The 14,427-nt window shown below is 26.8% G+C and overlaps 1 protein-coding gene across 1 annotated transcript in view; it reads left to right on the forward strand.

Annotated features, from left to right (window-relative positions):
• The first annotated feature begins 1,518 nt into the window (after positions 1 to 1,518).
• LOC107454903 (protein turtle) overlaps positions 1,519 to 14,427 on the forward strand; it is a 954,328-nt gene continuing 941,419 nt past the window's right edge. Inside the window, exon 1 of the mRNA XM_071184031.1 lies at positions 1,519 to 2,053. Within this exon, the coding sequence (XP_071040132.1) occupies positions 1,972 to 2,053 (82 nt within the window). The 5' untranslated portion in view covers positions 1,519 to 1,971. The remainder of the gene's footprint in view (positions 2,054 to 14,427) is intronic.

The following is a 14,427-nucleotide window of genomic DNA, read 5'->3' on the forward strand; positions in this document are numbered from 1 at the left end:
TATATATATATATAATAGATGTACGGGTAAGTAATTAAAAAAACTGCGATTGGATGGAACAACTGGCCTGTTTTTGTTTTCTTTGAATTTAATTGCCGAAAAACCTTTTAAAAGCATACATTAAAACATTTCTTTTGTGTTAAAATTAAAGGATGGAAACTTAGGACTGCAATTAAAAGTTCATCTTTTTCTACAAAGTAGGAAAAACTAGAAATATTTGTTCAGCTAGCTTTAGAAAAATTGCAGGCATTGCCTTTTTTCTTAAATAGTTTATGACTTTCATACTCAAAGCTTTCTCAAAAAATATTATTCATTAATACTATTTATTAATGTTACACTTCTCTATATATTCTCCACAACTTTCAGATGTTAAGCATACCAGCAGCTGCCTATGGTAGACACATACGGGTTCAGTCTTAATATTCGCTACTAAACGACATGATTGTAGCAAAATGGTCAGCAGTGCGCACACGCCACCCTTACTTCACTGGCTGGCTGATAACCATTGATGTTAATCTGGGTAAGTTTCAAACCAACATTGAATCCTATTCCTTCAAGCAGTTAACTCAATGCTTTTAACTACTAAGCCTTCACGACAAATGAAAAATATTCACTTTTCAAAACTTAATTAATAAATCTGTATTACCTTAAACATACATAAATATGCTGTTTTTTTAATACTTACGTATCAGTACATGCGTTTCTGCAAAAAATGTTTACATAAAATATTAAAATGTGATCAAATTTAAAATAAAGTGATAATGTTTTCAGTAAAATGTGTAAAATAAAAGAGACAGTCACCAGTTTCATGTTGTGAGATATTTTAAAGTAAGTTAAATTGTGTATCAATTAATAAGAATAAGCTATTTATTGATGTATTAATGTATCTAAACCAAATATATTCGATATATATTCGATATATATTAATCTATCGATATATTTGAACCATTATATATCAATATATCCGAACCAAATAAATTTGGCTTTAATATATGTCAACCAAAGAAAGGCATGGTTAAAATTTTAATTTTCTTAATTAAATTTATATGTAATATCATAGGATTAATAAGAATGCGGTGATTTTCAGAATTTTAAATAAATTCAAAAACTTAATCCATTAATATATGTAACTAAAATAAAACATTAAAAATAAAATTTCAAAAAAAATCCGAGAAAACACTTTCTTTACGACTCAATTAATGTCTTTGTTTATTTTTAAACGCGTGAAAAAAGGAAATTGCTCTTACAAATTTTCAAAAAGAAAAACAGTGCTAATAACATAAACGCTGCATTATTTATGATTCTCCCAATTTCAAACCTTTCTATCGCATAAATGTCAGCGTAATGATAAGTAAACATAGCATCCCTTTGCAAACCTTCTCCCTACCGTTGCAGCAGATCTTGGTTAGAGCAAAATGGAAAAATACATCAACTGGATACCATACCAGTGATCATGGGAATAACCAGCGCCACCTACAGGTCCACCCCTTCCCCAAACTCAGGATCTCCGATTTTCCTCCAACAAAAGGTTGAGGCTTTCATGCAAGTAGAGTCTCTGATCTCTCTGCTCCTCTGATTCTTGGTGCACCATTCCCTATTCTCAAAATATTATTTATAAGTTTTATTTTTTTTCTTCTCTACTTTTCTCTCAGAGCCGCGCGCTCAAAGACCTAAAACAGGATAAAAATTATCACAAAACCAAGTACAATAAAAACAGATCGTAATATTATTCAAATACATTGTGGATTAAACAATATATTACATAATACAATATATAATCTTTATACAGATTATTGTGTAGAAGGAAGACAGAAAGGAGTTCTGTGTAATTTAATGTAATTTTAGTGTGTGTTGGAAGTACATGTGTAATGCACGATGACAAATTTATTTCTTCAAACCTGTTTTCTTGTATTGGAAAACGTTTAAAGAAGATTTATATTTCGCTTTGCTAAAATATTATATTGGAAAAATATGAGGCAAATCGTCATGAATATAGTGATTTTAGTGGTTGTAACTTCGATGAAAATGTCATATATTGTAGGAGATAATTCAGGTAAGGTGCATGACTAGATGTTTTTGCAATTCAAGAAAAAATGGAAACACATTGAACAAATACAAATATAATAGAATATTATACAGAAAAACATATGATGGTCTAAAAAAATATATATAATATGTTAGTAGAGGTAAATAAAAGTGGTAATTTTGAAATTGATTATGCGTATAAAGTATTAAAATTTTAAATAAAAATATTTAATGATTTACAAATTGTAGATAAGAAGTAGCTTAGATGTTATACTTCGAGTGAAACGCAGAAAAAAATTTAAATAACTAATTCGAAGAAAAGCAAAATATAGTAAAAGCAATGGTAAATTTGCCGAAACCACTAGTTCTTTCACTATGTTTGAAAATATTTTACTGATTATAGAAAGTTTAGAATTAAAATTAAGTTGAGAAAAAAATAAATACAGTAGATTTGAAATTTCGTGCAATTTTGAATTTTTACTATTATATTTGTTCTTAAAAATGAATACCATGACCAAAATTAAAGAGTATAGATTGCATCAAAGATTATGCATTATTTTATATTCATGTAAGTTGATAAATGTCTAAAATATATTCCGATTTTTGAATAATATATGAAAAAGGAATTCAAAGTTGTTCAATATAACAAAGATTACCTTCCTTATTCAAGTGAAAGGGGAGATTTTAAAATAATTTATTTAAAATATATGTATATAAATTCGGACTCATAACATTATTTATTTATAAGTAATAAAAGTTAATTTAAAAGGACTTAGACGGAAATGAATGTTATCTCCGTAGATTTACTTTTTATTTTCATTTTCATTTGTTTATGTGTTTTTTTTTTTAGTATTCCTTTTAAACTTAGTAATTGTTGAACAACAAATATTAGACGCTGTTGATTACTCTATGATTGCAAACTACAAATATTTTCAAAGTAGATTATAAATAAATAAAGAAGTGCTTATATGTTCCAATAATCAGGAAAAAAATGCAGTTTATTTTAAGCAATGTATTTTTTATATGATTAGTTTTACCATTTTTATAAAGGAAAGAAAACAATATTCTTAATGATTTTTGTTTATTTTCATTTAATTAAATGAAAAATATAACATATTTCGTATCTATAATGTGACAGGTGGATCTCCAAGAAAATAATAAATAAAGAGATTTTAGTTTGTTTTTGTCACAAATTCGATTATTTTTCTTCAGATTTATCTTAAATGAAAAAAAAAATACTTGAATTTAATCTAGCACTTAACCGAAACGAGGGAAAATAAATCAACTATTCTATTTATAGTATTGACATCTCCATTGGAGTTCTTACATAAGAGATAATTATAGCTACAGTAATTAGTTTAGGGAGACATTAAATAATATTTCATCAAAAATATTGCAAAAATTCCGGACCAAATTACGTAAAATCAGATCAGTGCTTTAAATTTTCGATAGTGTAAAATTTTACTGTACAAATGTCTGATTATGAACAGCAATATTCACAGTAAAATCATTGAATTATTGTATTAAATATCACTATAAAAATTTTGTGGTGAAATGGACTTTACAGCTAAAGCTCCTAAGGTTGCAGTACTTTTGATAGCAATTTGATCCGGAGTTTATCAAGAAATTCCATTTTCAGGAGTTTTAATCTTATACGGAATTTGTCCTGATAAGGTTGATTGTTTGTCACTTAGAAAATACGTAGATCCCAACTGTAATTATTTATTGCTTAGTATAATCGTAATCGTGATGTATATCATAATTTCAAAAACATAATTTCGATAACATAATTCGAACATAATTTCAATAACATAATTGGACATCATAATTTTGATTAGATTATATCTTTCGAGGTTTCATGGTAGTACGATTTCACGATTAACTTGTAAGTGAATTTTAATTACATATTTACATATATTAATATTACATATTTCATATTACATATTACATATTCAATATTACATATTTCGCCGAATAGTTCCAGTTGCAGAATTCCGTTAACCGTGAAGCATATTTTGACCAAGCGTTCAAAAATTTAAGCTTAAGAATCATCTTTTTTATACTTAGCTTCTTTATTATTATCTTGCTGACTATCTAAGGGATGCGGGATGCTTTCAATTAATTGAAACATGATTTTCAGTAATGAGTTGAGCTGGTTACTGTATAGACTTTCTTTATTTTTTGTTCTATACATTAATAACTTGCAAGATAATTGTGATAAATAAGATAAAAATGATTCTTTAAACAAAATCAAAATTGGCAATTTTAGCACTACATTCTTTTTCCCCAACCAATTAAATATTCTCCTTATCTTTCGAATTATATTTGCCATGGCTTTATATTTCAATTGAATAAGAATTTAACGAGATAAAGCTTCAAAAACGCAGTTAATGTCATATAACATAATTCCTAAACACTTAAATACATTTGAAATAATTTATACTTGGAATTGAAGAAACAATTGTTTCTGTTATACACTTGTTGAATTCGTTGAGTTTTGCAATTTTTTAATGCTACTTTTCTTATAGCAAATAGTTTTTTTTGCTTTTTAAATTTAACAAATGTAAAAATAGTGAATAAGACTTATACATATTTAATAAATTTATTTAAAGCTAAGTCGAAGGGAGGCAAAGCATAATTATAAGAAGAACTTATTTTGTAAAAATTATTTGTTAATTGCTTCTCAAAATAAATATTTAAATAATGTTACTTTCGTAAGTAAATTTAACACAGAGATTTCCTAGACTTAGTGTGAAGTGCTTTGCACTTGCGATAACAAAAAACTTGTAAAGAAATTTACTTCGTAGAAAAATTGTACATACATTGAAGAAATAAATATGATTGAATCTACCAAAATATGGTATAATTTTATCGTGTTTCTGGCACTGGAATTTAAACTATTTCGTTTTATAAAGACACGATTTAAGAGTATAATTAATTGTAAAGATTTAAAAAAAATTAAAGTTTTTTAAATTTTTTTGAAAAGAAATATCGAAATTGTAATTGCTATATGTTTGCAAATTTTTAATTGCTTGATGGTCAAAAGTACTGGAATATTATAAAATTAAATGTATTTCCGGTTCAAAAACTCGCTAATTTTCCCCGAATTGCTTTAGTAATGATTTTGGTGAAATTAGCAAAGCAATTTGATTTTATAATGTGATTACATTTAGTACATATGATAAAACAAGGTAATTTTATCATGGTACCTTAGAGCATGACATTAGAATTATTTACACTGTTACATTTTCTTTATAGTTTTGTATTTTTCCCAAAATGTGTGGTAATAAGAACTGTAATTTTGGAAACCAAAATTTCCGATAAACCATTACCAAATTAACATGAAAATTATTAAATGAATGAGGTAAATACCGTATTATTCTGCCTTTCTAAGCAGAATTAGGGTTTCTTTCACCTGAAATGTCATTACCGTAAATTATGGTAATTTTACCAGGATTTTTTTACCGTGATCTTATTATAAGATACAGACGTAAAAATATAAGCAAAGTTTTATGTCAGTATAAGAAAATATGCAATTACTGAATCCAAACAACTAATCAGGTTGAGAAAAAATACAAATTTTGGAAGAAAAGTCAAATTTAAGAAACATATAACTAAAATAATTTTGCAGAAACGGTATGAAAAACAAAACTTAATCCATATTTTTCTATCACATAAAATGTAAATTGCTATGCCATTCTTTGCTATTATTATTTGTAAAAAACCTTAATCACGCAATATTCTTTCGAAGCAAAAAGATGCATTTTCGCTTTGCTGTTGACAGCAGAAAGTGTATACAAGGGAATAAATTTATGTTTATGCATTTCTTTATTTTATAGCTTTAACGAGAATGATTTAAAGTTTAACGTCACAATAAAATATTTCACGTAAGGCTTATTTTTCCAATACAACATCAGTGGCAAAGTAAAAACGCAATAAAAAATCTTTTTTACCCCTTTTTTGTCTCTTTGAAAAAGGGGCTTAAAGTTATTTCGAAATATTCCTATTCGAAAAAAAGCATGGTATTCTTCTGCACTTCTGTAACTATGGTTTATATTTTTGGAATTGAAATGACATTGAAATAATACTAAATTGAAGACGCTTACATTGAACATTGACATTGAAGTAACACTAAATTGAAGACGTTCACATTGAACATTGACATTGAAGTAATACTAAATTGAGGACGTTTACATTGAACATTGACATTGAAATAATACTAAATTGAAGACGTTTACATTGAACATTGACATTGAAATAATACTAAATTGAGGACGTTTACATTGAACATCGACATTGAAATAATACTAAATTGAAGACGTTTACATTGAACATTGACATTGAAATAATACTAAATTGAAGACGTTTACATTGAACATTGACATTAAAATAATACTAAATTGAAGACGTTTACAATGAACATTAACATTGAAATAATACTAAATTAAAAATTATATTTGCGTTTGTTTAGACAAGCACTTAAACACCTCTTAAGGTATCTGACTAGTGCAATAATATGATTTTGGAAAAAAATTGAAATTGATTTTATTATTAAGTTAGAATTCCTGTAGTTGTAGCTTTCTAAAAATTCTTTACTTTTGTTTCAACTCCAATTACTTACAAACTTATTGCAGTTTCTGCGCGCGGTAATAACAGTGGATAGACTAGTGATTTTAAGCTTTAAAATGAGTTTACCTCAAAAACAGTTTTTTTTCACATCTTACCTCACCTTAAACGCGAAAACTCATACTGACTTTAAAATATTTCTCTACAATTTTCATTAGTGCTTATGATTATAGCTCACATGTTTTGAACTACAGACTAAGAGAAAAAAAAGTAGAGTTTCATTCTTTATGCATGTTTTTCGCAAAGACAAAAGAAGAGTTTCTTTAAAAAAAAATTTTTTTTTTTACTACAATGATTCCTAACTGAGTAGTATATGCACTTGTTTTTAATATAATAGTCCAAAACAAAGTTGATAACCTTATAAATAAAATCCTAAAATGATTTTTATTTCTGGACGATAGAATTTTTTGTAACATTGTTTAGCGTACATGCAAAAAAATATCCTTATTTTTACCTAAAAATGACTTTTTAAGAAAATGAAATAAATTAATAATGCTTTTTATAAGGTTTTATAAGGTTTACACATAATAAAACGTATAAGCTAGTTTTTTTTTTTTTTTAATTTGATATTAATATTGAAAAAAAAGTTTTCGAAACTACTCAGACACCTTAAGAGACATATTAATTCAATGTTAAAAAAAAAAAAAAAAAAAAAAAAAAAAAAAAAAAAAAAAAAAAANATTCTTCGCCTCTATTAAAATATTTTTTTTGCGAAAAATCATGAGTCGTTTTTTCAGAAAAAAATTAAAATTTAAAGAATAATATTTTATGCCGGTATGGAAAACGAGTCATGATCTTCAAATGCTCTTAAAAATATGCTAATGTTTAATAAATATGCTTATGCATACTATATAAATATTTTATGATTAATAATGTAACAAAACTACAAAAATTATGACTATNAAAAAAAAAAAAAAAAAAAAAAACAGGAATTCTTCGCCTCCATTAAAATATTTTTTTTGCGAAAAATCATGAGTCGTTTTTTCAGAAAAAAATTAAAATTTAAAGAATAATATTTTATGCCGGTATGGAAAACGCGTTCTTAATACAAAAAAAATTGCAGTTTAAGAGCATTATTTACACATTTTTATGTCGAATGTAGTTAGAATGTTACAAGTTATAAACTGTTACAGATTTAATATATATCAGATAAAAATGATGACCCATAAATTTAAAAAAAATGCAAATCGAAGCGACAGCCGTAAAATTATTTAATTAATACTGAAAGCTGATTTTAGAAGAAGAAAAATAATTAGTAAAGACAGAAACAAAATATTTACGCCGCAGAGCTCTTTAATCAATAAGACAAGTTTAATTATTTTCAGGGACAGGTATGCTTTTACATTAACTTTTTCGCCAATAACATACGGAAAAACTTACAAACGCACTATTTTTAAACATAATAGGATTAAAAAATTTTCTTTACATACATGTTTAGAAATGCATGCTCCCAAGAGTTGCATTCTCCCAAGAGTTTGTAAACGGAATTTTCAATTAAATTATTTCAAAAGGCTAAGCTAAATATGATTTAGTTAACTACATTGAATTTATAAAGTCAAAGATGGTTTGGTTTTTAATATGCCTTTCGACATTATCAATGTTATCGACATTAATGTGTAAAATTCTTTTATTAATGCTATGATCATTCTAATAATTTCATTCTATGAAAATTTTATTAAATACAGCAGATTACATTTATCCGTAATTTTTAGTTTTTTAAAAATATTTCTTAATGAAAACAATTAAATGAATTACAGAATAATTTTGCTCACTCTATGCAATTTTTTCATGATCTTCGAATGCTCTTAAAAATATGCTAATGTTTAATAAATATGCTTATGCATAGGGGAGAGTTGGATAAAACGGGATAGTCGGACAAAACGGGATATCTCGCCTAAGGACCAGACTATTGCAGCTATCTAGCGGACGACGACAGAAACTTGTTATTTGACTGTGATTATATCATTTTCAGTGCGTACCGTCTTGAGATCACTAGTTGATAGAAAGTTGTAGGTCTCAGAACTTTTTTACTCCATTTTTTTGCCACTTTCCACATTTACGTGCGTTGTTTTTAACATTGTACTGCCTATATATATAAGATTACAATTTCTTGTGAGTATTACATTTGATGAAGCATTTATTAGCGAGTATTCTCATGTCTAGTCAATCTAATTTTTGTTTCACGTTTAGGCAGCAGCCATGTTTGCTTTGAAAAGTGTCTGAGTCTGACAAAACGGGATACTTATGAGTTGGATAAAACGGGATAGAGTTTTTTTATATCCCGTTTTATCCACCTATTTATTTGTTGGCCTAATACTTTTACTATATTATTATTACTATATTGAAAGAAAGGTAAAAATGCTCGTACAAATACATTGACCACTGGATTGGCAGCAGTGAAAAAGTTGGACAGATAAGAGACAGTATTTAATGCTGAACAAGAAAAAACGCGTGAGTATGTATTGGCTCTAGAAGAAAGATTATTTGGTATAATTCTAACGGTAGTGAAACGGTTGTGAAAAGTAATTGGCTTATGCTTAATATTGTTTCTCTCAGCTAATTCAAATGCTAGTATTTGAGTTAGCTGAGAGAAACAATATTAAGCATAATTTTAACACAGGGAAAAAAATGGCCTTCCCCCCACATACAACTCATCGCCTTCAGTCGCTGGATATCAGTTTCATGGCTCTACTGAGCGCGTATTACGAACAAGAAGTTCGAAAGTGGCTGTTCAACCATCCAGGTAGGTGCGTTATAATTTACGAGGTTACAAAACTGTTCAATGTGGCCTACTCACGGGCAGCCGTTGCAGAAACTACCATTAAAGGGTTCAGTAAAACTGGTATAAGTCCTTACAATCCTGACATCTTCCCAGATCACCTGTTTGCATTGTCTGTCACCACTGATTTAACAGCAAGAACTTCCAGGCATTGAACACCAGACTGATGTGTGCAGTTTTAGGATTATTACTATCTTGTTATCGACCTAAGCTACCCTTTTCCGTCCTTCCAAAGTGTATTGTACATGCACCTCAAGTAAAAGGACCGCTCCCAGAAAAAATGACTGATAGGAGAAAGAAGAAAACTGTAGTAATAACATCATCTCCATTTAAAAGTGAATTATAAATATAAGAAAAAAAAGGATGATTTAACTACAAGAATGAACCAAGAGAATTGAAGAAATGGCTGCTAAGAAATACCTCTTAAAGGCACCAGACGCATCTCGACAGTGAAAATTATGGAACAAGTGTTCATGGTTGAAAACTCATAAAATCTTTAAAAACTTATGTAGCATCAGAATTTTTGTGTACTTAATTATAAAACAAAAGTTTATATAAAAATGTTAGAGGCAGTAAAATCCCAAATATAATTTTTAGAAATTTTGCTTTACAGTTTTCTGTCAATTAATTATGTTTTTAGTTAGTTTTACACAAAAAATTAAACATTGTAAATCCTATCCCGTTTTGTCCGACCCAGGTATGCTAAAACGGGATATGTAAGAGTTTGGAAAAAGATTTTTTTTCCTATTTCGCAGTCATTGAAATTTGTTTAAAATATGTTTTTTCTGTGCTTCAATAAGTGATGTAGCTATAAAAAAAATAATGTGTAGTTCTCTTTAACAGATTTTCTGTAGTAAATAAAAACAATAATGGTATCCCGTTTTGTCCAACTTTCCCCTACTATATAAATATTTTATGATTAATAATGTAACAAAACTACAAAAATTATGACTATTAAAATATATTTTAATGGTAATATTTAAATTTATATTATTTAATTTAATACTTCATATAAAATCGTGGCTAATAATTATTTTTTTTGAATAATTATCTTCTTGTAGTATTAATTTTTTTATTATTAGATTTATTTTTCATGAAGAGAAATTTTTTTTGTTGATAATTACATGAACTCTTATTTTTGCATGCATGATAGAAATAACATAAATACCCCTTGCAAATACCTGTAATATTGAAAGTAACAAAAATTGCTTAATTGACTAATTTGATTCGTGTTTCTCTAGAAAATAATTCATTTCACAATGTAATAATCGTAAATATTCTTATTTAAACAATTTTAATATCTGCATTGAACTAATTTTAAAAACAATATTTAACACGATTTAGATTTAAGCATAAATAATTTGACACAATTTTATTTTGTGAAATTTATTTAACTTGAGTATTATAAAAATAAGTATCGTTTTTATATTAAATAAGTTTATAATAATTATTGGAATTATAAATAATTACGATTAGTATAAATAATTGCAATAATTATGAACAATCGTAAATAATTATGATAATTATGAATTATTATGATAAGTATAAGTAATTGTAAAAATTAGGAATAACTATAAATAATTACGAATATTTAAAAAATTTATTTAATTTGAAAACGATAGTTTAGTTTAGTTATTATTAAATATAAAACTTCTTTAAAAATTGAAAAAAAAATCATTATTTGGGCATTATAGCTACATAAAACTATCAATATTATATAAATATTTTAACTATATATGCTACTTTATTTTTTAAGACTGCTTCGAATTTAATTTCTGAATTATAGAACACTTGTTTCGGTTATACTAACTTTGCTTATTGTTATTTAGGCAAATAATTAGCTCATTTATTATCTGATTGTTCCTGAAGTAAAAGAAAAAGAAGTCAACCATACATTAAATTAAATTGCTTTTTTTCCAACAATTTTTATTCTTTTATATCTACATTTATTGTATGATACATATTTTTATGCACCTAAGCGTATGTATTTCTTCTCTATTAAATGAAATCTGTTTTGAGTAGAATGCTTGAACTCCTTGTTAGCGCAAGCACTCGACAAAAAACATGTCATATGGATGAAGACAGAAAAATCAAATATACTTCGAAGAAACCAAATATTCTCTCATAGAGCTATTTTCTAAATCTTTTTGTATCAACTTTACCATTTTTCTCTTTTCGAAAGATTCCCTGAGGCTAAGGTTGTAGGGACTTTTGAAAAAAAGAATCCAACTTTTTCCCGCAACGTACTCAAGAATCTTCAAAAAAACTCCTGGCGTCAATGGATCAAAAAAGCAAACTTTAGCAGGAGTTCGGACAGTAGAAGTTTTGTAATGTTTTGCGAAGCGATATTTTTTGCTTGATGATTCGGGCCGGGAGTCTAGAGATTTTAGGTTGACAGGCATGACTCCTACGTTAACAGTAAATACGGTACAACAAACTCTGGTAGGAATGAAAAATGACATATTTCCTGTTGGATTTATATTGTTTGAGGAAAAAACAGTCTTAAATATCATTGCTTCGTAAGATGATATTTTACTTAGATTTGTGTAAATACTTAAGTTGAATTGTGGAATATACCTGAATTGTTTCCGACGCATTTAGCCTATATTTTTTTAAACATACTTTTAAAATTGTTTTAAATGTTATCATTAAAATATAACTCTTTCATTCATTTAATTTTCATCGCTTTGGGTTTAAAAGTCTGGAATTATTTGGTTAGAATAATGGAATCCGTAACCTGAATATCCAAAATAAAAATTACCAATGAACGTTTTTCTATAAGAAATTTTGGCCAGTTAATATTTTAATTAGATTTGAGCAAGTAGCTTGAGAGAGTTGCAGGGTAGTTATGCATTGTTTTCGTTTCATTTTACAGTATTTGGTTTTTCTTTATTTGTGTGTTCTAAAATTCTTCTACGTGCTAAAAGTCTTTCCTAATCTAGTGAAAGTCTAAAATTATTTTGTTAGAGTGCTGTAACTTTTTCCCCGAGAGATCAAAATCATGGATACTAATATTAATTTCTTCTTCGGCATTTGGATTTTTTGGTTTTCGAGGTTTTCATTTCCATATAGAGCAAATACAGGTTAGTTCCTTCAAAAAAAGTCCTCCACGAAGGCAGATTTCTCGTGATACTTGATCTAGGAGTTCGCCTGCCTTCTGGATTGGATGTAAAATTGCAAGGCTACGGAGTTAAACATAAGTAGTCGAAAACTTGAAATTGGATCGACTGTTCAACGACGGTCATAAAATAACATAAAATTATGTGCATTTTATTTAAAAAATTCATTTAAAAAGTTCTCGAGATATGACGAAACGTGAAGAAAAAAAATCAACAATAAATTTTGGGAGTGCTCGGTACAGTAAAGTTGTAGTTAGGTTTAGGGATAATGGTTAGATGTCGAAGGTATGGTTTGTTAATGGTAAAGGACGAATGAAAAAAAAATGATTTATCTCCCTGACCATGACCATCTATAAATATCTTTTGTTGGACATTTTTTGTAACATCATTCTATGGTGTTGTAGTTGTTCCTTTAGCAAAGTTTAAAATATTCAAGAATTGTAATTAAAAGAAAAACTATTAACCTCAAAACAATTTAAAAATTATTGAATATCTCAATGATAAAATTTCAAATGGTATGTATCTAAATAACTATTAAGCATAGGCTTAAGAAGCTGGTACTTTTTCAAACAGCTCTTGCCATGATCTTTGTATTCCTTGGTGCCTTTTTTTTTACAGATCATTATTTTTTATAGCCTTATTGTTTTGCATATTATAAGAGCAAAACATACTGTATACAAATGATTTTGTTCTTTCTTTTGAATTCTAAGTTAAATTAATCAAGACTGAAATATTTTTATTCTGGTAAGAATGAGTTTTTTTTAAAACTGATGCAAGAAGCTGAATAATAAATTTAGTGCCATTGAAATATCAATTTTCTAATTAAAAAAAACGTTGGTTGAACATATGTTTTTTAAGAAGTATAAACGGAAAAAATATTAAACTAAATATTAAACCCATAAATTTAAATATATAATTTAATGAATTATTTATCGAAGTGACTAAAAAGCTTTAATCATATAACAGTCTGAAAATAATTACTAAAAATATTTAAATTTAAAAAGTACATTGAGTATTATACCTTAATTTAAAGCAAATATTTTCTGCACTCTATAAATTGTGTATGTTAAAATTTTTATGAGAAATTCAATTATTCAAAAATGCCCATTAAGACGGAAGCACTTTATCATCGTGATTATTAATTATAAAATAATTATTTATTAAATTAAGAAATCAATTTTGTCTTCTAAACTACAACAAATCAGTGCAAGCTTTTCAATGGAAATTAATTTCCAAACAATTTATAATTCTAATTTAATCAGCAATTTACAAACAATGATAAGAGATATTGCAGTATATTAATGTTTACTTTGCTTCAAATACTGGGATATTTTTTAAAGAGTTTATGTAGTGAAACAAATTATTTTATACCTAATGAATTTATCTGATATTTATATATTCATATAACTCATAATACTCATAATTAATGTATTCTATCAGGAAATGAAAAATGTTTTTTTGCAAAGGAATTAATACTTATTGTTTAATTTCTACATTGATAATTCTTCAAAATTTTCTGAAGTACATTTAGAACATTTTGGATTAATAAAATATTTTCCTTGTTACTGTATACATTATCAAAGTTTTTAATAAAGTATGTTCGGCTAGTTGTTTTTACAGTATTTAATACACCAGTTTGTTTCAGTCTTTTATTAAAGTCTGTTTATCATACAATATTTAATAAAACAATAAATGCATTATATATATATATATTACATATTTTGGGAAAAAAATTATGTTTTCCTCTAATTTTGTCAATCTGATGTGGACTTTTCCAATTTTCAATGACGTGAAGAAAATAAAACTTATTTCAAAACTTATTTAACTTTTGGAATTTATGATGGCGTGAAACTATCACTTGTTTATATATATATATAT

The sequence above is a fragment of the Parasteatoda tepidariorum genome, chromosome 8 (assembly GCF_043381705.1).
Source record: "Parasteatoda tepidariorum isolate YZ-2023 chromosome 8, CAS_Ptep_4.0, whole genome shotgun sequence".
Classification (NCBI taxonomy): domain Eukaryota; kingdom Metazoa; phylum Arthropoda; class Arachnida; order Araneae; family Theridiidae; genus Parasteatoda; species Parasteatoda tepidariorum.